Source organism: Acartia tonsa, chromosome 6 (assembly GCF_053477335.1).
Source record: "Acartia tonsa isolate MP-2025a chromosome 6, ASM5347733v1, whole genome shotgun sequence".
In the NCBI taxonomy this organism is placed as follows: domain Eukaryota; kingdom Metazoa; phylum Arthropoda; class Copepoda; order Calanoida; family Acartiidae; genus Acartia; species Acartia tonsa.
The window spans coordinates 47,904,913-47,925,393 of record NC_137265.1 but is presented as its reverse complement, the minus strand read 5'-3'; the positions used below and the strand labels follow the sequence as shown (position 1 = coordinate 47,925,393).

Here is a 20,481-nt window from a genome sequence, read left to right as displayed (position 1 = left end):
TAGATAGATTGTCGGCATTGCAATGGTCCCTACCCTTCCGATGAATTACTGTAAAGTCAAAACTTTGGATAAAGAAAATCCATCTCAGAGTTACACCATTTATTGTTCCTTTTTGCCATTTTTTGTAATGAACTAAGGAAATCGAATCTGTGCGCACAATAAAGTTTCTAAATCTTAAAAAATGAAGAAAGGTTTTAAGAACAAATACTAGACATGCTAATTCGCCTTTATAACTTGGATAATTTTTCTCTGCCCCGTTACATTTTTTGGAACATATTCCAATAATTCTTTCTTCCCCCCCCTGGTTTTGGCTGAGAATTCCAGCGAAATAACTCGTAGAAAAATCTACGTCTACTATAAAGGGGTTAGGATTATCCCACTGGGGATAGCCTTTACTTATAGAATTTGAGAACATATTTATGAAATTTTCCCAATCTTTTGATAGGGAATTGGTCCATTCGATAACTTTATCGTTTCTGTGTTCGTCTAGGGTACAAGAATTTTTCGCATAGGATGGGAAATAGGCCCTATAATAATTGGAGAAGCCCAGGAAACGCTGGAGTTCCTTGCCTGTCCTGGGCCTGCTCCAATTTTTAATTTGTTCTAAATATGCGGGGTTCATTTTAAGTCCTTGGGAACTGACTATATGACCTAAATATGTACATTCGGATGTGAAGAATTTACATTTGGCTAGATTTAACTTAAGTTTTGCTATTTTCAGGACTCCGAAGAGTTTTCTGAGATGCTTCAGATGTTCCTCAACATTCTTTGAGAATATAATAAGATCATCAAGGTAAGAAATTATAAATTCGTATAAGCCAGGGATAAGGGTTAGGACTCTGTCCATCAAATGGCAGAAAACACTTGGCGCGTTACACAGTCCGAACGGCAGTTTCTTGAAAAGATACTGCCTGTTAAGGGCTGTGAACGCTGTCAAGTGTTTACTTTCCTCCGAAATGGCTAGCGCATGGAATGCGCTAGTCAAGTCGAGGGTGGTAAATACATTGCCAGTGCCTAATTTTTCTAAATTACTAGAAATCAGGGGAAGGGGCCAATTAATTTTTCGTGTTACACTATTAAGCGCACAAAAATCGATAACGAACCTAAGCTTGCCTTCCCCCCCAGCCGTTGGTTTTTTCTTTACCGCAAAGATTGGGGAGGACCACTCGCTGTAGCCCTCCTCAATGACGCCCCCCCTTAGCCAATTTTCAATTTGTTCTTTTAATTTGGCTTCGTATAATGGGTTTAATTGAATGTTTCTAGCCTTAATAGGTTTAGCCCCGGGGATCAAGTCTATTTTATACTGTAAGAGATCACAGTTACCGATATCGGCATCGTCAACCGAAAATATATCGAAATGATCAAGGCATAGTTTTACTACCTTTTCCTTCATCCCTGGGTTATTTTTGATAAGATCACTATTTTCTAAGTCTAATTTTTCTTTAATGAATTTAATTCTTTTAAGAAGTGTAGTTCCTGACAATTCATTTATTTGATTAATACTTTTATTGCAGGAATTTGGGGAATCTGATTCGAATTCAAAGCAATATCCAACTTTAACGTTATCCAATAAGGTAATATTTTTTCCTGCTAAATTGACAAAATTTACCCAACATTCTCCCTTCTCATTTACATTATAAATACCCTCCATAAGCATTAAGCCGTTATGGCTTGTCATTTTAGAATTATTTGGGGATATATACAGCTTCCTATTTTTCTGATGAATAGGTATTGTTATCACCGTTGTATTCCCCCCCGGCAAGAATGTTGTTTTCTTTGCTAATTTTACGCATGTTTTATTTTGTTTTAATGTCCCAGTTCCCCCCTGGTTACTCCAATTTATTCCTGGGATAAGGGAGTTTTGTTCCGTATGAACATTATTTGTAGGAATTAAGGGTATGTTTTTACTTTCTTCAACTATATTAATTGTTGAATTTTCTATGGGGATTTGCTCGCCAGTGGGGAGCTCAAAGGAGAACTTATCTAGTAACAAATTAATTCGATTAACTTTGAGAAATTCATATCCTAGATTTATAATTTTCGACGTCGTTTCAGGGATGTAAAACGTTTCTTCGAATATTTTATCTGACCCATCAAAGCTGAATTTTAAACTCACGTGTCCTATGATATTTACTGGTTTTAAATCTACAGACAGAGCGCTAAGATTGGCGGGGGTGAATGTGATTTTATTATCATCTAAGATTTCTTTAGAAATAAGGGACCTAAAGTTGTTTCCTGTATCCACTAAAGCGTGTTGCAGGAATTCCCCCCCCACGGGATTAAGAACTTTTAGTTTTGCACAGATAGGCATTATAAAATAAATTATATTTTTAGTCGAAGCCTAAGATGCATATTTTCCAAGATCCCCACCTCAGCGGTTAGACGATGGTAATCCTCACACAGAGACTTCCTGTGTTCCAGGTATAGTTGTCTGTCGAAATTTTTTAATAATGAAATGTTTTAACAATATGGTTAATTGTTAAAATAATTTTATATAGCTTTCTGGGTTTCATTAAGTTTTTTATCAAGCGCTTTTCAGCTCCAGAAATTTCTCAATAAGCATGAGAATGTTGATAGTTCTAAAGAAACTACTTAACTTTAATACGGGTCCTTATTTATATACTTGGATATATGATAGAAACCTATCGGAATAAAACTGAACTAAAAAGTTTTCGAAAGATTGAAGGGCTACAAAGTAGCTTAAAAATAAGTGTTCAGCTTGCAACTAACAAGACATTAAAAACAGACTGACTTATTTTTTGACTTATATCTGTATTTATACAAAATATAGTGTCATTAGTTAGTATCTGATTCACGATACAAATAATATAAGGTTAGCGCTAAATTATAGCTCAAAAATTATTAGATATGGCTAATATAATAAAGAGGGTCAATGATGACTGGTTTATTATTCTGATATTGTTAGTATTTATACTTAATTTTTCCACCTATGGGGTAGAACAAGTTTATATATTTACTAGAGTATAATTAATGCTGAAATCAGCTTAAAAAAATAGGATGTGGTTTGTAGTAACTGCTTTGATAGTAACTGGCCTTGATTAATAATGTGCATTCACTTTTATATAGACTTTTTATTCCGCTGGTAATCCTAGCGGAAGATAATAGAACTAACTTTATTTCATTCTGCTAGTAATCCTAGCGGAAAATAATTCAATCAAAATGTTTTAAGATTTTATTAATCACATCTTAAGTGATTAAAGTTTTTAATTTTTTAAATGCTGCTTGATTGCAGCTCAAAAATCAGAGAGTAAATGATAACAACAAAGAACTGAAGAACAACTGAATTAGATTTGGAAATCTGCTCGTATTTATACAGATTTTTCCAGTAGACCCCCCCCCCTTCTTAATCTTATTATTTACTTATACGGACCGCGGTAGCATTCTAGGCGACATCTTTCGGATACATAATAAATTAAATATAGTTCTATTATTGTCACTGTACAAAATGCAATAATATTTATCCATATGAATAAGTTATTATACATAATTGCTGAGATATTTCAGCTACAAAAATCAGAGGCTAAGAGTGAGCAACTCTCAGATAAAATTGATACTGAGGGTTCAACTCAAGAATCATTGTTTATATACAGATAATTCGCTTAAGTTCCCCTAGCGGTTAAAAATTGAACTAGAATGTTTTAGATTCTAATATATATACATTCAAAATATACGATATTTTTAGTCATGCGATATTAAAAATAAATACTACTAAATAGAAAATAGGTATTCACTTGTTAGCTTCTTGATAAAGACTATTAGATTTTAAAAAAATGGAAATATTAAGTGCATGTGAAATGCTCCTCAGGTTACTTCCCTATTTCCCCCAATTTCCTGTATCAGCTACATTTGGATAGGGAAAGGAGGGGGAGGAGTTTATTTTGTGTTGCTTAGTCAGACTTAATAATAATAATTTGTTTTATTTTTTCGCGCCAAAGCATTGCTTGGCAAGGGATATTTGATATTAAGGAATTTGCAAGCTTAGCTTGGCATGGGATATTTTGTTTATCTTTCATATCAAAATATGAAATTCATTCAGCAAATTTTTATTTTCTGGGATAGGGACAATTAATATCGCATAAATCCACTTTTACATCTAGTGGACGTGATTTTTAACAATCGCTTGTACATATTTATCTATTTCAGATTCCTCGCTGGCTTCCTGATCCATTTGGTTGATAGTTTTACGCGCATACTGCTCAGGTATTTTATTACTATTACTTGGAGCTTTTCTAGGCGTGAATTTACTCCGTGTTTTACCAAAGCGGGACTCAGGATTTGGGGGCTCCCCAGCTTTCTTTTTGTTGCAATTCTGCACTACATGGCCAGGGATATTACAATGCCAGCATTTAATATTTTTACTCCTCCCATTAAAGGCTCCTATAACGCCCTCGATTTGATCCCAAGCAATAGGATCATCCTCATGATCTACCCAAGAGGGAACCTCGTCAGGTTCTTCGGTTAAGTTTTCCTTATACATTGCCGTGTTAGTGGGGATATTATCTTCGATAATGCTGATTATGGGTTGTTTTTTCGTTTCCGCAGAATTTTTAGGTAGGAACATTTCCATGGCTTGAGAATAGCAAGCCGAAAGGTTTTCCTTGCTAATATGGCCAGACCCATCCCAGTTAACGTATCTTTGTCCGAGATTAATAAGTTTATTTAAGTAAGCGTTGTAATCGTCCAAAAATTGCATACTCTCAACGTAATTGGCCATGTCCATGGCAAGGTTGGTATACAGCAGATTTTTGCTAACGTTAAGATAGAATTCTTTCCACTTCTTTTTAGGTATGAGGCCAGGATTCATGAGTTTGAACACCCTAAGTTTGTTTTCAAAATAGGTGTCAAGGGGTTGATTAGTCTCCTGTTTTAGGTTGTAGAAGTACTGAGAGGCTACTTCTGGATCCGAGAAAGGAGTGACCAGCCTCCTAATCATCAGGTAATAACTTAAAGCAGATAAGGCCTGATTTCTTTCAGGCGTAATTAAGTCTCCTAATCGTTCCCCTCTAGAGTCATAAATTCGCTGGTATAAAATATCCTTAAAAAGGATTGGGTCACAGATTCTGTATGTCTTTGCAACCCTCCACATATTAGAAAAGAAATTATCAAAGTCGGCCCTACCGTCCCACCTAGGGGCATCCCTCGCAAAATCGGAATCCCATTTTTGTCCCTTAATAAAGCATTCTTTAATAAAGTCATCGTCGGCGGCGCTAGTTGTTGCCGTTGCGGCTGTGCCTGTGTTTGGCGTGTTTCTTGTAGAGGGTCTTGTTGCTACATTGGGTGCAGACCGTGTAGGTCTACGGAGGGGCTCTAACGACTTAATCCTATCAGGGATAAAGGGAATCCTCTCTAATAAGGTTTTTTCATATTCTGTTAGAGAAGTTTCTCTTACATTCATCCAATTGTCATTATCCGCCGGACCTATAAAGCCTACAATTGAATAGGCCATGCAACCTGGGGCTGTCATCCTATCCTTGGCGACCCATTCGACCACGTTTATCTTTTGCTGGACAGATATCCGGTCATAAAAAGTGGCATTAATTGAATCATCACCTATGGTGTTAAAATGAGTCATGTTAAGACTTTCGTTTAACGTTTTTTCCGCAAACAATGGGCCAAGATTTCCGTCCGCTGGGAGTTTTGATACTCTACGTTTTAGATCTAAGATGTCGGTGTCGGCTAATAATCTGCGATGTGATTCCGTGTCCTTAAACCCTGCCCATTTTGTTTCTATTTCGAGCTGCATAATCTCGGATTCTTGTTTTATTAAATCTCTATAATGTGACGAGTATTCGTTTAACTTAACATTTAACGCTTCCGATATGAGTTCTTTGATTTTTTCAGGGGAAAGCGGGTCAGCCTGCTGCTGCTGCGAGGTACCAGGGACGGCCGGAGCCGGCGGATTTTTGGTTTTATCATTATCCCCTTTCTTGGCATTATCGGTCATGGTGCTGGAGTGTAGTGTTCGTTAACACTGATTTGTCTACCACGAAACTTTTTTAAGAACTTGGGAATATCCCTTTCTTCCTGTTTTAAGGAGAAAATATAGTAATGTGTGAAATTAGATACTAGTGTGAAAATAAAAGGCGGGTTCCTTTTTATCTTTATTTGGCAGTTTGCCACGAAATAATTATTAAAAATATTCTGTAACAAATTGTTACTGTAAACTGTTTCCGTGAATAAACTTAGTTATCAGGAAAATATTAATTTCACTTTGCAATCGAAGCTACTTTACAATTTAATTTTGTCTGTACGCTAATTATCTATACCTTCCCCCCTCAAAAATTGAGTGGTAGACAAGACTGCGCCAAAATGACGTATGAGGGGATGTACAGACAGACTGGAATACGAGTATAGAGTAGCTTCGATACAATTAAATATCAATAATATAACAAGGTATTTATAAATAACACAACATTTATTAAGCAATTAAAACTGGTTAGAATAGGCAGATTAATGGGATTATTATTATAGGATATATTTAATATGATATCAATTAGAGGCTTGGACGTCCTGTTTCTTAGTTAGGTAAGAAACGACGTACTTAAACACGTGGGAAATATAGATACCGCCAGCCTAGACTTATAGGCTTGTATCTAACCGAATGCAGACGGGAGGAAGCGTATTCACTCTTTGGCCTGCAACAATCAACTAGCTCTCAACACAGCAGGATGGAGTATAGTGGCGGTTACAAGTGGAGGTCTGACTCAGCCAGAGAAGTATAGGAATGTGGACAGGGATGGGGATACATAAACTTGGATGGTGAACATACATGCAGTACTTTTCAGCTCCTCAGTTCCACTAGGTGGCCCCTCTCCTCCTTATAGAAAAATATCCTCTTATAGGTCTGCATTTGGGTGTTAAAAAAAATTTTTTGGCGCTACGCGCCAAAAAATCACTAAAAACAATTTTTGGCGCTTCGCGCCATAGTAACACTGATACAATGGTAATTATTTTTTTATTAGAATTAGATATTATGCTGAAGACAGTCAAAGAATCCCCTTCTTAACAATCTTAAAGCAATTTTATATTTTATTTTTGTGAAAAAGAAATATTTACAATTTTTTTTAAAAACTGAATTTTTATCAATTTGATTGGTTAATTAAAATGATTGATATTTTTTACTTATTATTACTTAGGTAGTTATTTTTTAGACTTCAAGAAATATTTTTGTATAATGAATATTAAAGGGGGACGTAACTGAAGCTTTTTTGATGCAGAGGGGGGGGGGGTTTCCTCAGGAACCACTTGATGAAACGTGTAATTTTTTTGGACTTAAGCTTTTATGGGTATGAACATCTTATGGTTTCAAAGTCAACCCCCTACCCCCACCCCCTAGCCCCCCAGGGCTCAAAAACCCCCTAAAAATGAACCTAACCTTAATTTTCTCAGAAACCATTTGACCAATAGGGATGATTTCTTAAACTTAAGCTTTTATGGTTATAAACTAACTTCTATTTTAAAAGTTACTCCCATGCCGCCAACCCCTAGCCCTCCCTGGCTCCAAAAAACCCTAAAATGGACCATCCTTAATTTTCTCAGAAACCATTTGACCAAAAGAGATGATTACTTTAACTTAAGTTTTTATGGTTATAATCTAGCTTTTAGCCTAGAAGTCACCCCCCAGCCGCCAACCACTAGCCCTCCGGGGCTCCAAAAAACCCTAAAAATGAACCTAACCTTTTTTTTCTCAGAAACCATTTGACCAATAGAGATGATTTCTTAAACTTAAGCTTTTATGGTTATAAACTAACTTCTAGTTTAGAATTTACTTCCCTGCCGCCAACCCCTAGCCCTCCAGGGCTCAAAAAAAACCCTAAAAATGAACCTAACCTTAATTTTCTCAGAAACCATTTGATCAATAGAGATAATTGCTTAAACTTAATCTATAATGCTAATGAACTAAACAGCGAACCAAAAAAATAGGCAAATCCGAATTTTCAAAATAGCAGCTTCACTATTCATTTGGGACGAATTTACTGTAAACATAATATGTAGATGCATCTTTTTGTTACAAGTTTCCACCGTTGATTTTTTATTAATCAGCACCAATGAAGCACAAGATCTCAAAAACAGCATTTTGGGTAAAAACTGGTGAACCTAAAAGATATGCAAATCCAAAACAAATCAATGGAAAAACGATTTTATGCACTTTTCTTCTGTTTTAAAGATTGATTCTGATAAATTCACAATTTTTAAAGGGATTTATGCATTAATTATTATGAAATTTAGTATAAGGCAGAAATTAATGATTTTTAAAAATAAGAAATATTAGAAAAAAAGAAATTCAACCCCTATCACTTTAGAGGTCAGCTGCTGACCTCCAGTTTAATGGATGTACCCTAATACATGTTAAAGATAAAAATTACCCTGAAAAGTATAAAAAATGCTTTTTAATGCGTTAAAAAAAAAGATTTTAAAATCTTGATTTTGAGGATGATGTCCTTTCAGATGCTCCTATTGGTGATGATGGTGAGCCAAATGTTATCTATGTACATGCCCATTACAACAACTTGTCTATCAACCTATGTACCATTTTTTGTAGTCATAGCAATCTCCAATGGAGCCAACCGACAAGAAATATAAACATATTCTAAAAACGACAGTATTTACTTAATGCATTTGAGTAATTAAAATTGCAATTTTTTTGTTTTTTAATCCTGCTTGGCTGGAGGCTGCTATGAATACAAAAATTGGACCATAGTTCAATATATAAGTTGTCATCATGGTCATGCACTTTGATAACATTTGGCTCACCATCACTACCCATAGGAGCATCTTAAAGGCCATCATCCTCAAAATCAAGATTTTAAAGATTTTTTTAACACATTAAAAATCATTTTTGTATACTTTTGGGAGTAATTATTATTTTTAATATGTATTTAGTTTCATCCATAAGACTGGAGGTCAGCAACTGTCTTCTAAAGTGATAGGGGTCGAATTTCTTTTTTTCTATTATTTCTTATTTTAAAAAATCATTAAATTCTACCTTATACTACATTTCATAATAATTAATGCATAAATCCCTTAAAAAATTGTTAATTTATCAGAATCTATCTTTAAACAGAAGAAAGGTGCAAAATAATCGTTTTTCCATTGATTTGTTTTGGATTTGCATATCTTTTTGGTTCACCAGTTTTTACCCAAAATGCTGTTTTTGACATCTTGTGATTCAGTGGTGCTGATAAATAAAAAATTAACGGTGAAAACTTGTAACCAAAAGATGCATCTACATTTTATATTTACAGTAAAATCATCCTAAATGAATATTAAAGCTGCTATTCTGCAAATTCAGATTTGCCTATTTTTTTGGCTCGCAGTTTAAATTTTGGTTTAGAAGTCACCCCCCTGCCGCCAACCACTAGCCCTTTGGGGCTCCAAAAAACCCTAAAAATGAACCTAACCTTTATTTTCTCAGAAACCATTTGACCAATAGAGATGATTTCTTATACTTAAGCTTTTACGCTTATAAACTAACTTCTAGTTTTGTAGTTACCCCCCAGCCGCCAACCACTAGGCCTCCCGGGATCAAAAAAAAACCATAAAAATGAACCTAACCTTTATTTTCTCAGAAACCATTTAATCAATAGAGATGATTTCTTAAACTTAAGCTTTTATGCTTATAAACTAACTTTAAGTATAGAAGTCACCCCACCTGCGCCAACCCCTAGCCCTCCGGGGCTCAAAAACCCTAAAAATTTACCTAACCTTATTTTTTTTCAGAAACTATTTAATCAAGAGAGATGATTTCTTAAACTTAAGCTTTTATGCTTATAAACTAACTTATAGTTTCAAAGTCACTCCCCTGCCGCAAACCCCTAGCCCTCCGGGGCTCAAATAACCCTACAAATGAACTTCATTTTCTCAGAAACCATTTGATCAATAGAGTTGATTTGACCTGCGCCAACCCCTAGCCCTCCAGGGCTCAAAAACCCTAAAAATTGACCTAACCTTATTTTTTTCAGAAACTATTTAATCAAGAGAGATGATTTCTTAAACTAGGGTTGGGCCGGATATCCGGTGTGGCCGGATATCCGGCTATTTTCATTATCCGGCCGGATACCGGATATTGAAACTATCCGGCCGGATATCCGGCAATATAATCTTTTATATTTTACAACAAAAATCTCTGTTTTTTTTTAATCTTCAATGGCTTTAATTTTCTTATTATTGAAGCTAGAAGAACAATTTTTTCTGAATATGTTTATCTTTATGTGAACTTTATATTAGAAATCTCAAAACAGAAATTTTGGCAGTGGCAGCAGTACTTGGCAGCTGCCAGCCGCAAACCCACGGTTGGCAGGTAAACGGCAACAGATTTTATGAAATTGTAATATGTCATGAAGATATATAAAAAAGCCTAAGTTTAAAATTTGAAATCTTCAAGTAAAAATTTGCGGTCACAGGAACCGTTTAAAGATATCTGGAGACCTGGAGGTTCAGGACTTGCAGGATTATACCTGGAACCTGAAATCGACTTGAACACCTATATTACATATGAGGATGTACGACTATAGGATATTTTAGTATTAGATAATATGAAATGCTTTGTTTAAGTAAAAAAATATTTTTACTTTTTACCTAAATGACCTTACCAAATTTGCTGGTATCCTGTGCCCGCCAGGAAGGAGGTATTAAAAAAATTTCAACTCAGTTATGTGTCATACCCATATTTCGAAAGTCACTCAGTTATAGCCCTCTACCTTTTATACACAGAAAATGGGATAGAAAAAATTCAGAAAAAAATTCAACGCCACCTCCCCGCCAATCCTTACATATTACAGATTGAGAGTAGTAATAGTTAATTAGATTTATTTACTAAGCTTTTTTTGTCTGTAGCAAAGGATCTTGCTAACTGCTGAACTGATATGGTTCTCCTTTAGAGTGAAGCTTCTTATAAGTCCCAGGGTGGTTTTAGGCTGTTTATTTTTTTTTATAATATAAATCCCTAGATACTAGGGACGCAGACGCTAGTATAATATAAAACACCAGTTTATGAAGAATTTTATTTTGCGGGAATAGTCCCTTTCGTGGCAACGACCCTTAAGGAGCAATTATTCGTATTTTCACAGTAGCGTATCTCCTATTTCTAGCCCCTCGCGGGGGACTCTAACCTTGCGGGGCCAAATGCCTTACCCTGCGGGGAAATCACCTTACCAAATATAACCTAACCTAACCTAAAATAACCTTTTAAAAGCAATTTAAAAAATAAAACGAATCGCCCCTTAAGGTGCGTTGCCACGAAAGGGACTATATCCTTTTTTGATACTTTAATATGTAGTAATTTGGCCGGTTATCCGGCCGGATATCCGGTAATTTGGCCGGATAACCGGATATTTGCCGGATAGTTGGCCAAAGTAGTTTATACACATAAAAATTTATCTCTATTGATCAAATGGTTTCTGAGAAATTAAGGTTAGGTTCATTTTTAGGGTTTTTGAGCCCCGGAGGGTTAAGGGTTGGCGACACGGGGGTGACTTCTAAACTAAAAGTTAATTTATCAGCATAAAAGCTTAAGTTTAAGAAATCATATCTATTGATCAAATGGTTTCTGAGAAAATTAAGGTTAGGTTCAACTTAGGGTTTTTTGAGCCCTGGAGGGCTAGGGATTGGCGGCAGGGAGGTGACCAACTAAACTAGAAGTTAATTTATTTGCATTCTAGCTTAAGTTTAAGCAATAATCTCTCTTGATTAAATAGTTTCCGAAAAAAATAAGGTTAGGTCAATTTTTTAGGGTTTTTGAGCCCCAAAGGGCTAGGGGTCGGAGGCAGGCTGGTGACTTCTAAACTATAAGTTAGTTTGTAAGCATAAAAGTTTCAGTTTAAACTTTAAGAAATCTGAGAATCTGAGAAAATAAAGGTTAGGTTCATTTTATGGGTTTTTTTTGATCCCCGGAGGGCTAGGTGTTGGCGGCAGGGGGGTAGCTTTGCTTTAACAAAATTTTTAATTCACAAAGTATGGAGTCCCAACTCTTTTTTCCCATAACACCTGAAGTCCAAAATATCTGCACATTTAATAATGCTGTTCCTGAGAAAACTGAGGTTAGGTTATTCCTCTGAAAGCCTACTAAAAAAAATTTACTAGAATTTTAAGCTAAAGTATATTTTTTAGGGGGTTTTTGAGCCCAGGGTGGCTATGGGGTGGGTGACTTCTAAAATAAAATTTAGTTTATAACCATATATCTGCCAAACTAAGTAGTTTCTACACATAGAAAATCATCTCCATTGATCAAATGGTTTCTAGTTAGGTTCATTTTTAGGGTTTTTGAGCCCCGGAGGGCTAAGGGTTGGCGGCAGGGGGGTGACTTCTAAACCAAAAGTTAGTTTATAACCGTAAAAGCTTAAGTTTGAAAAATCATCTCTATTGATCAAATGGTTTCTGAGAAAATTAAGGTTAGGTTCATTTTTAGGGTTTTTTTTGGAGCCCCGCAGGGCTAGGGGTTGGCGGCAGTGGGGTGACTTCTAAACTAGAAGTTAATTTATTAGCTTTATAGATTAAGTTTAAGCAATTATCTCTATTGATCAAATGGTTTCTGAGAAAATAAAGGTTAGGTTCATTTTTAGGGGTTTTTTTGGAGCCCCGGAGGGCTAGGGGTTAGCGGCAGTGGGGTGACTTCTAAACTAGAAGTTAGTTTATTAGCTTTTTAGATTAAGTTTAAGCAATTATCTCTATTGATCAAATGGTTTCTGAGAAAATTATAGTTAGGTTCAATTTAGGGTTTTATGGAGCCCCGGAGAGCTAGGGGAGTGACCTATAAACTATAAGTTAGTTTATAAGCAAAAAAGCTTAAGTTTAAGAAATCATCTCTATTGATCAAATAGTTTCTGAGAAAATAAAGGTTAGGTTCATTTTATGGGTTTTTTTTGATCCCCGGAGGGCTAGGGGTTGGCGGCAGGGGGGTGACTTCTAGACCAAAATTTAGTTTAAAATTATAAAAGCTTAAGTTTAAGAAATCATCTCAATTGGTCGAATGGTTTCTGAGAAAATTAAGGTTAGGTTAATTTTTAGGGTTTTTGGAAAAAAGCTTAAGTTTAAGAAATCATCTCTATTGATCAAATAGTTTCTGAGAAAATAAAGGTTAGGTTCATTTTATGGGTTTTTTTTGATCCCCGGAGGGCTAGGGGTTGGCGGCAGGGGAGTGACCTATAAACTATAAGTTAGTTTATAAGCAAAAAAGCTTAAGTTTAAGAAATCATCTCTATTGATCAAATAGTTTCTGAGAAAATAAAGGTTAGGTTCATTTTATAGGTTTTTTTATCCCCGGAGGACTAGGGGTTGGCGGCAGAGGGGTGACTTCTAAACCAAAATTTAGTTTATAACCATAAAAGCTTAAGTTTATAAAATCATCTCTATTGGTCGAATGGTTTCAGAGAAAATTAAGGTTTTTTTTGAGTCACTTAGGGCTAGGGGTTGGCGGCATGGGAGTAACTTTTAAACTAGAAGTTAGTTTATAACCATAAGAGCTTAAGTTTAAGAAATCATCTCTATTGGTCGAATGGTTTCTAAGAAAAATGAGGTTAGGTCAATTTCTAGGGTTTTTTGAGCCCCGGAGGGCAAGGGGTTGGCGCAGGTGGGGTGACTTCTATACTTAAAGTTAGTTTATAAGCATAAAAGCTTAAGTTTAAGAAATCATGTCTATTGATTAAATGGTTTCTGAGAAAATAAAGGTTAGGTTCATTTTTATGGGTTTTTTTGATCCCGGGAGGCCTAGTGGTTGGTGGCAGGGGGGTAACTACAAAACTAGAAGAAGACTTTGAAACCATAAGATGATCATACCCATAAAAGCTTAAGTCCAAAAAATTTACACGGTTCATCAAGTGGTTCCTTAGAATCCCCCCCCCCCCCTGCATCAAAAAAGCTTCAGTTACGTCCCCCTTTTACTCATATTAGCAACTATTGAAGCTTCATGAAGAAATATGTAAAAAAAAATCGTAAAAAGTTAGCTTTTTTGTGTAACACAAGAGAAATAAATTGTTAAAAGTAAGCTTTTTTGTTTAACACAAGAGAGAAAAAATATTTCTGTATACAAACCTTAAATGAAGATAGCTAGACTTTGAATAAAGGTAATAACACAAAATCAAAAGTTTTTTTTTGAAAATTAGGTTATTGTTGTTTATATCTGTAAAAAAGGGGGGAGGCGGATGTGCCACTTTTTGAAACCAAAAGTAAAACATGCATGATCTCAGCCCATAAAAGAGTTACAGCTCTAAAATTCAGCTCAGCAGTTGCTTTTGTGGAGAACAATATTGAATTGTGAAGAAAAGGCGACAGAACCGCCGCTCCCGCCGATTTTTTTTGCATTTTTTCGCCAAATTAGACAGTTCTTAGTCAACTGCGATAAACTTTTTTCTCATAAAGTGTAAAATCTTACAAGTGTCAAGGCAAAAGAAATTTTGGCGGGAAACAGCGGTTTTCAGAGGGAGCGGCTGTTCCGCCGCCGTTTCTTCACAGTTCCATTTTGTTCTCCACAAAAGCAACTGCTGTGCCGAATTTTAGAGCTGTAACTCTTTTATGGGCTGAGATAATGCACGTTTTACTTTTGGTTTCAAAAAGTGTCACATCCGCCTCCCCCCTTTAAAACATGCATTTTAAGTGTCCTATTTTACTTATACTAGGCCTACCTAAAAATACCGGGACTCGAACTGGGCGCACCTGACGCTATATTCTTTAACACAAACTTTGTTTGCATATAAGAAATATTTACATAGACGTTGATTTTGCTAAAATATTCCTATCCTAACTAAAATTATGATAATTTATAGATTTTTTAAAAATAGGGTAGCTTCGCTCCTTCAAAACAGCCAGACGGGCTTACCAAATGCACATTAGAAGTTAACAGAAGCAAATTTAAGTTATTTCCGAGCTTAAGCAAAACAATTACATCATTTCTTCAAATACAAGCCTAGATATTGAAGTTTACTTTTGTCTAAAGATCGCAATTTGTAGTATAGAGAACTAAAATCAAAGAGGTTGCTCCTCTTTCTTAGAGGTTGGCCCCTCCTTTTTAATGTGGTGGCCCCTCCTTTTCAAGGTTATAACACCTTAAAATAGAACATAATTCTAATCTATAATACAAATTAAAACGATGTCTGTATGTTTGTCTGTCTGTCTGTTTGTTTGTTTGTTTGTTTGTAGAGAAGGATCTCGCTAACCGCTGAACCGATTGGGTATTCCTTTACAGGGTAGCTTCTCATAGGTCCCGGGAAGGTTTATAACTATTTTCTTGTGGGGTAGAACACCCCCAACCCCCCCAAAAATAGTGGGGTCGACTACCCCCCCCAAAAAAAAAATTCTCCCCCCCCAAAAAAAGTCTCCCCCCCCCCAATTTTTTTTTTTTTTTAAATTTCCTTTAAATCTAAAATACGAAAAATTTGTTTGATCTAACCGCTTGGGGCAAAGCCCCTAGAGGCTAGGGGCGAAGCCGCTAGTTATTTAATAAAGAATCATAATATAAAGAACTAAAATAAGAGGTTGCTCCTCTTTTTTAGAGGTTGGCCCCTCATTTTAGGGGGGTGGCCCCTCCTTTTTAATGGAGTGGCCCCACCTTTTCAGGATTAAAACACCTCAAAATAGAACATAATTCTGATTATTTAATAAAGAATCATAATATAAAGAACTAAAATAAGAGGTTGCTCCTCTTTTTTAGAGGTTAGCCCCTATTTTAGGGGGGTGGCCCCTCCTTTTTAGGGGATTGCCCCACCTTTTTAGGGGGATTGCTCCTCCTTTTTAATGGGGTGGCCCCTCGTTTTCAGGGTTATAACACCTTAAAATAGAACATAATTCTGATTATTTAATTAGGAATCATAAAAAGAACTAAAATAAGAGGTTGCTCCTCTTTCTTAGAGGTTGGGCCCTCATTTTAGGGGGGTGGCCCCTCCTATTTAGGGGATGGCCCCTCTTTTTTTGGGGGGTGGCCCCTCTTTTTTTGGGGGGTGGCCCCTCCTTTTTGGGGTTGGCCCCTCCTTGCGAGGAGGTTGGCCCCTCCTTTTACTAGGGTGGCCCTTCATAAGGAGGAGAAAAGTTGGGTTCCAGTTGGGTTCCAAGAACCCAACTACTGCATGTATGATGGTGAATACCACAAATGAATTTTATTTTTGAGCTTTAAAGTAAGATGTATTTTAATCATTGAATCAATATGAAACTTTTGTCTTAACTTGCTTTAAGGGGTTAATAAAAGTGTTTGAAAATGCATCAAAGTAAAAATTTATTAAGATATTTTTTTTTTGTCTTTAATCAGTTACAAATATTATGTAAAAGAAAAAAAATTAAAGATTTAAATTTTAGGAAGTAATTAAAAATATTTTTTTAATCTCCCTACTTTTGAATTGTTTAGTAAGAATTCTTTTGTTTGTTTTGAAAAATGGTCTGCTAATTTCTTATTTAATATTGAGGTTTAGTGATGAGATTTAGCGAATTTAAACCCTTATGTTCTTTACTATAAACCCTTTTTGATAATAGTTGAATCATCCATAACATTCAAAACTTTTAAAGGTTTCGTGATGAGATTGCATAATTTTAATAGAATTGTTGGTCAGAAAGACATTCCCTTGTCCCTGCTACGGATAAGATAAATTCTTGGCATTTTAAGAAGGTAAATGTTTGAAGCATAGCAGTTATTCTTAAAAGTATCATTACTAAGACAATAGTTTGTCTGCAACTAACCAACAGAGAAAAATAACTAATTGCCAATCTTGAAAGTAACGGGCGAAATAGTTTTTCTTTGTATAAAATAAATATCTCTTAACCAGTGTTTCGGAGCCGGAGCAGCAACATTTTTGGTGGAGCCGGATCCGCATTTTTTGTTAAAAACGGCTCCGGCTCCGGATTAGCTAAAAATGATTTTTTTTATAGTAATATTATTATTTGGCAACGGTCTATTTCCATTTAATAAACTGAAAAACTATTGTTACTTAACAAATAGACACACATCCTTCTACTTTTATAGCTTTAATCAAATAAAAGCAAAATATTCTATATTATTTATTTTATTTTATCAAATTCAATAATGAAAAAAAATTGATATATTAATTTTAAGGTAGGAGCCGGAGCCGCATCAAAATTAAACGGCTCCGACACCCTGCTCTTAACTTAAACAGTTTCAATACCAAACCTGTAAATTTCTGATTTTAAATGTTGAAACTCAGTTCTATCTCTACCCCTCACTAGCTCCAACAAATCCTTACTTTCCAAGTCCATAACCTAAAACACAGTTAATAGAGTTGCTACGCTTTTGCAACATTGGGTTGGCCCATAAAATAGACCTATCAATTAGTGAGTAAGAAAGGTTCTTAAGATCGTTCAATTTTAAAAAATCTAGTTTTTTCAAATAGACTGTCATTGTTCATTGACGAAAGGGGTAGTTTCACGAAATGCATTTGAACTTAATTTAGTGAACCGCATATTATTTCCTGATTAATGGGTTAAACTATATTTATATGGCATATATATGAAATAATTTCAATTTTCTACCACATAGTTTTGAAAATATCAAGACTTGAAAATCGTCTTTTTGTGATATATGCAGTTTAAAAAGACGATTTTCAAATTTAGATATTTTAAAAACTACGTGGTAGAAAATTAGAATTCTTTCAATTATATGCCATATAAATGCAGTTTAACCAATTAACCAGAAAATGATATGCGGTTCACTAAATTAAGTTCAAATGCATTTCGAGAAACTATCCCTTTAAAAAAAAGTTGATTGAATAGAAAAAACATAAAGGTCATTTTCCTTGAATTCTTGACAATATTTGACAAAAACATTGTGTTTTATCCACCAAAAAAAGGACACATAATTGTCGTTGCTATCTTAGTTTTTCTTTACCTTAGGTTTCTCATCATCATGAACATCAGATTGGGTTTGAAAAATGCCAAGATTATTGAACTTGCTGCCAAACACAGTGTTGATAAAAGATCCGATAGCCTGGTTCAATTCTGTCTCTTTAGTAGAAATCTAAAATAAAAATAAAAATCTATTATTACATTTACAACACTTGATGTCATTGAATAAAACAAGAAAATAAATAGACTTTCAGTAGCAGAGCTACTCTATAACTGAATTTTTGTCCATAAGTTTTTCATAATCTGATATGCTGTAATCTTAAGAACAAAATCGGAGGAAGGAGGGAATATTGAACTGTAAATTACACTAGTACCCTAAATTTTACTATCAGTAACACGTTATCTTATAATTATTCGTTGTTACAAAAACTTTGGATATTTTTACTAAATTGTAAAAGGTTGGTTTAATTTTAATAAATAAATAGGCGTAATACCTGGTCTAAGTCAATCTGAAAGGCATGAACTTTGTCTTGACTCAGCCTTGAACTTGTAGCCTCATATTTACTTTTGTACTCTTGTAAACTATTCCTAAAGCAAAACAAATGTTTACAGTATAGGAAAAACAGACAAATATATCAAAATGTAAAGCATCTATAATAAACTATCAAACTTGGTAGAGAAAAAATCCCATTAACACTGAATTTGTTGATTTTTTTTACTTTGTTGGATTCTTAGTTTAATTCTTACTACGAATTAATTTTTTTGGGTAGTTTTAGGAAATATGGACATATGAACTAAGCCACGGTCAATGTGCGGTTAAACATGGAAATACTTACTCTAGCTTTTTCAGGGAAGTGTTGAAATCTGTATTCATTTCTAACACGGATTCTTGTCCCTTGCGATTATCTCGCCTTACTTTCTCAACCTGTGAAAAATAAACATTTCATTTGAATGAGGAGTGTTTTTTCTACGCGTATTAACCCAAAAAAATAACTACGGAACTCGTCCTAAATATAAGAGTCAAAGCTAAGTTTATTGATGTATATATGTCAATTGCAAAAAGATAAAAGATCTGAGTAGACTATTTACCTTTCAGAATAGCAAAAAGTCAGCTAAACTTATGTTTATTGCACCTACCTGCTCATGTAACTGGTTCAATTCAACACTGCTCAATCTCTCAGAGTCTGTCAATTGTGACTTTAAGGCACCCATAACATCGCAGTTTTCATTATGATAACCTAAATCAATTGAAATTTTAAGGAAAATTTATGATAAATAATAAATACAAGAAGCAATAGATATTTATATAATAAAACATAAAATCTTCAGTAAATGTAATAAATATGATACAACTGCATAAAGAATAATTTGTTTTAGTAACACAGCTTTAGAGCTTTAGATTAAGTAGTATGTCTGCATTATTTAATAATACTAACCTAATTCAGATTCTAACTCGGCAATTTTTCTTTCAAGTTCCTCATTTGATACATTAGAATCCTTGTCTTGTAAAGAGTCGAGAGCCTCTTCAAGCACTTTTCCTCCTGTCAAACGTTCACTATAAAGAAAAATGAAATAAATTCTATTTAAAACTAATCTTAGATTAACAAAAAGTATCGCAACCGAAACACTCACATTATGAATGAAAATAGAACAGCTGAATATCCTATCATTTAAGTGGAAAAAAGGGGTAGGTAGGGATTGTAGGTTCCGTAAAGGTGTGAGTTTTATATAATATAGAATATAATTTTTTTATCTATTGTTCTATTCAATAAGGAATACACATATTTCACAGTTGTTTTGTTATTAAAAACTATGCCCAGCTGATGATATCTTTGCAGAACACATAAAAATCCCGAAACCCCAACAAAACGTACACTATAATGGATATATTAAGATATATATCTATTGCTCTTATTTAAGCATTTTTAGTAGCGAAGCTACTCTATAATTTGAAATGTCCGTCTGTCCGTATGTCCGTCTTAGTTTGGGGGAAACGTGATTTTCTCGGCTCCTATAAAAGATAAAAGGCTGAAATTTTTTGACAACATTCCCATTATCAAGGAGCACAATTATTTATAAAACATCAATGTCGATAGGACCGCTTTTTAGCAGGTTTTAGGCTATTTTTGTATTTTTCACATTTTTCTACATATCTTTGGTGTTTATGGTCCGATTTCCAAAATTTTTTCAGTTATAGAATCAAAATTAAATTTCCTGTCGTTTCAAGAAAACAACTATGACGGTCAGACTGCCTTTAAGCAGGTTTTAGGCTATTTTTTTTTCTTCACATTTTTCTCCATACCTTTGGTGTTTATGGCCTAATTTCCAAAGTTTTTCAGTTATAGATATCAAGATTAAATTTCTTTTCGTTTCAAGAACACATCAATGGCGGTCAGACTGCCTTTTTGCAGGTTTTTGGCTATTTTTATATTTTTCACATTTTTCTTCATATCTTTGGTGTTTATGGTCCTTTTTTAAAAATTTTTTTAAAATATCAAAATTAAATTTCCCGTTGTTTTGAGCATCCAGTATGTAATTTACTTTGACCGTCAGTCTGTTAGTCATAGTACTGAAATATAAATAAATATTAAGAAATTAACAAATGTTGAAAGGTTTCGTGATTTTTTTTTAATATGCATGCTTTTGTCAACTAATATCTAAATTCTTATTTAATTGTTTATG

The 20,481-nt window shown here is 34.6% G+C and overlaps 2 protein-coding genes and 1 long non-coding RNA gene across 3 annotated transcripts in view; 1 reads left to right on the top strand and 2 right to left on the bottom strand.

Annotated features, from left to right (window-relative positions):
- Window positions 1–20,481, bottom strand: part of dpa (disc proliferation abnormal) — a 142,827-nt gene that overhangs the window by 21,876 nt on the left and 100,470 nt on the right. The window lies entirely within an intron of this gene.
- LOC145322840 (uncharacterized) overlaps window positions 1–20,481 on the bottom strand; it is a 36,187-nt gene that overhangs the window by 13,795 nt on the left and 1,911 nt on the right. Inside the window, exons 3-8 of the mRNA XM_080165160.1 lie at window positions 19,236–19,354; window positions 18,937–19,037; window positions 18,636–18,724; window positions 18,294–18,387; window positions 17,843–17,971; window positions 17,129–17,217 (exon numbers count right to left, since the gene is read on the bottom strand). Coding sequence (XP_080021286.1) covers window positions 17,129–17,217; window positions 17,843–17,971; window positions 18,294–18,387; window positions 18,636–18,724; window positions 18,937–19,037; window positions 19,236–19,354 — 621 coding nt within the window. The remainder of the gene's footprint in view (window positions 1–17,128; window positions 17,218–17,842; window positions 17,972–18,293; window positions 18,388–18,635; window positions 18,725–18,936; window positions 19,038–19,235; window positions 19,355–20,481) is intronic.
- Window positions 724–2,426, top strand: LOC145322835 (uncharacterized). The gene is made up of 3 exons (XR_013880823.1): window positions 724–793; window positions 1,515–1,574; window positions 2,335–2,426. It is a non-coding gene; the product is annotated as an uncharacterized LOC145322835 (long non-coding RNA).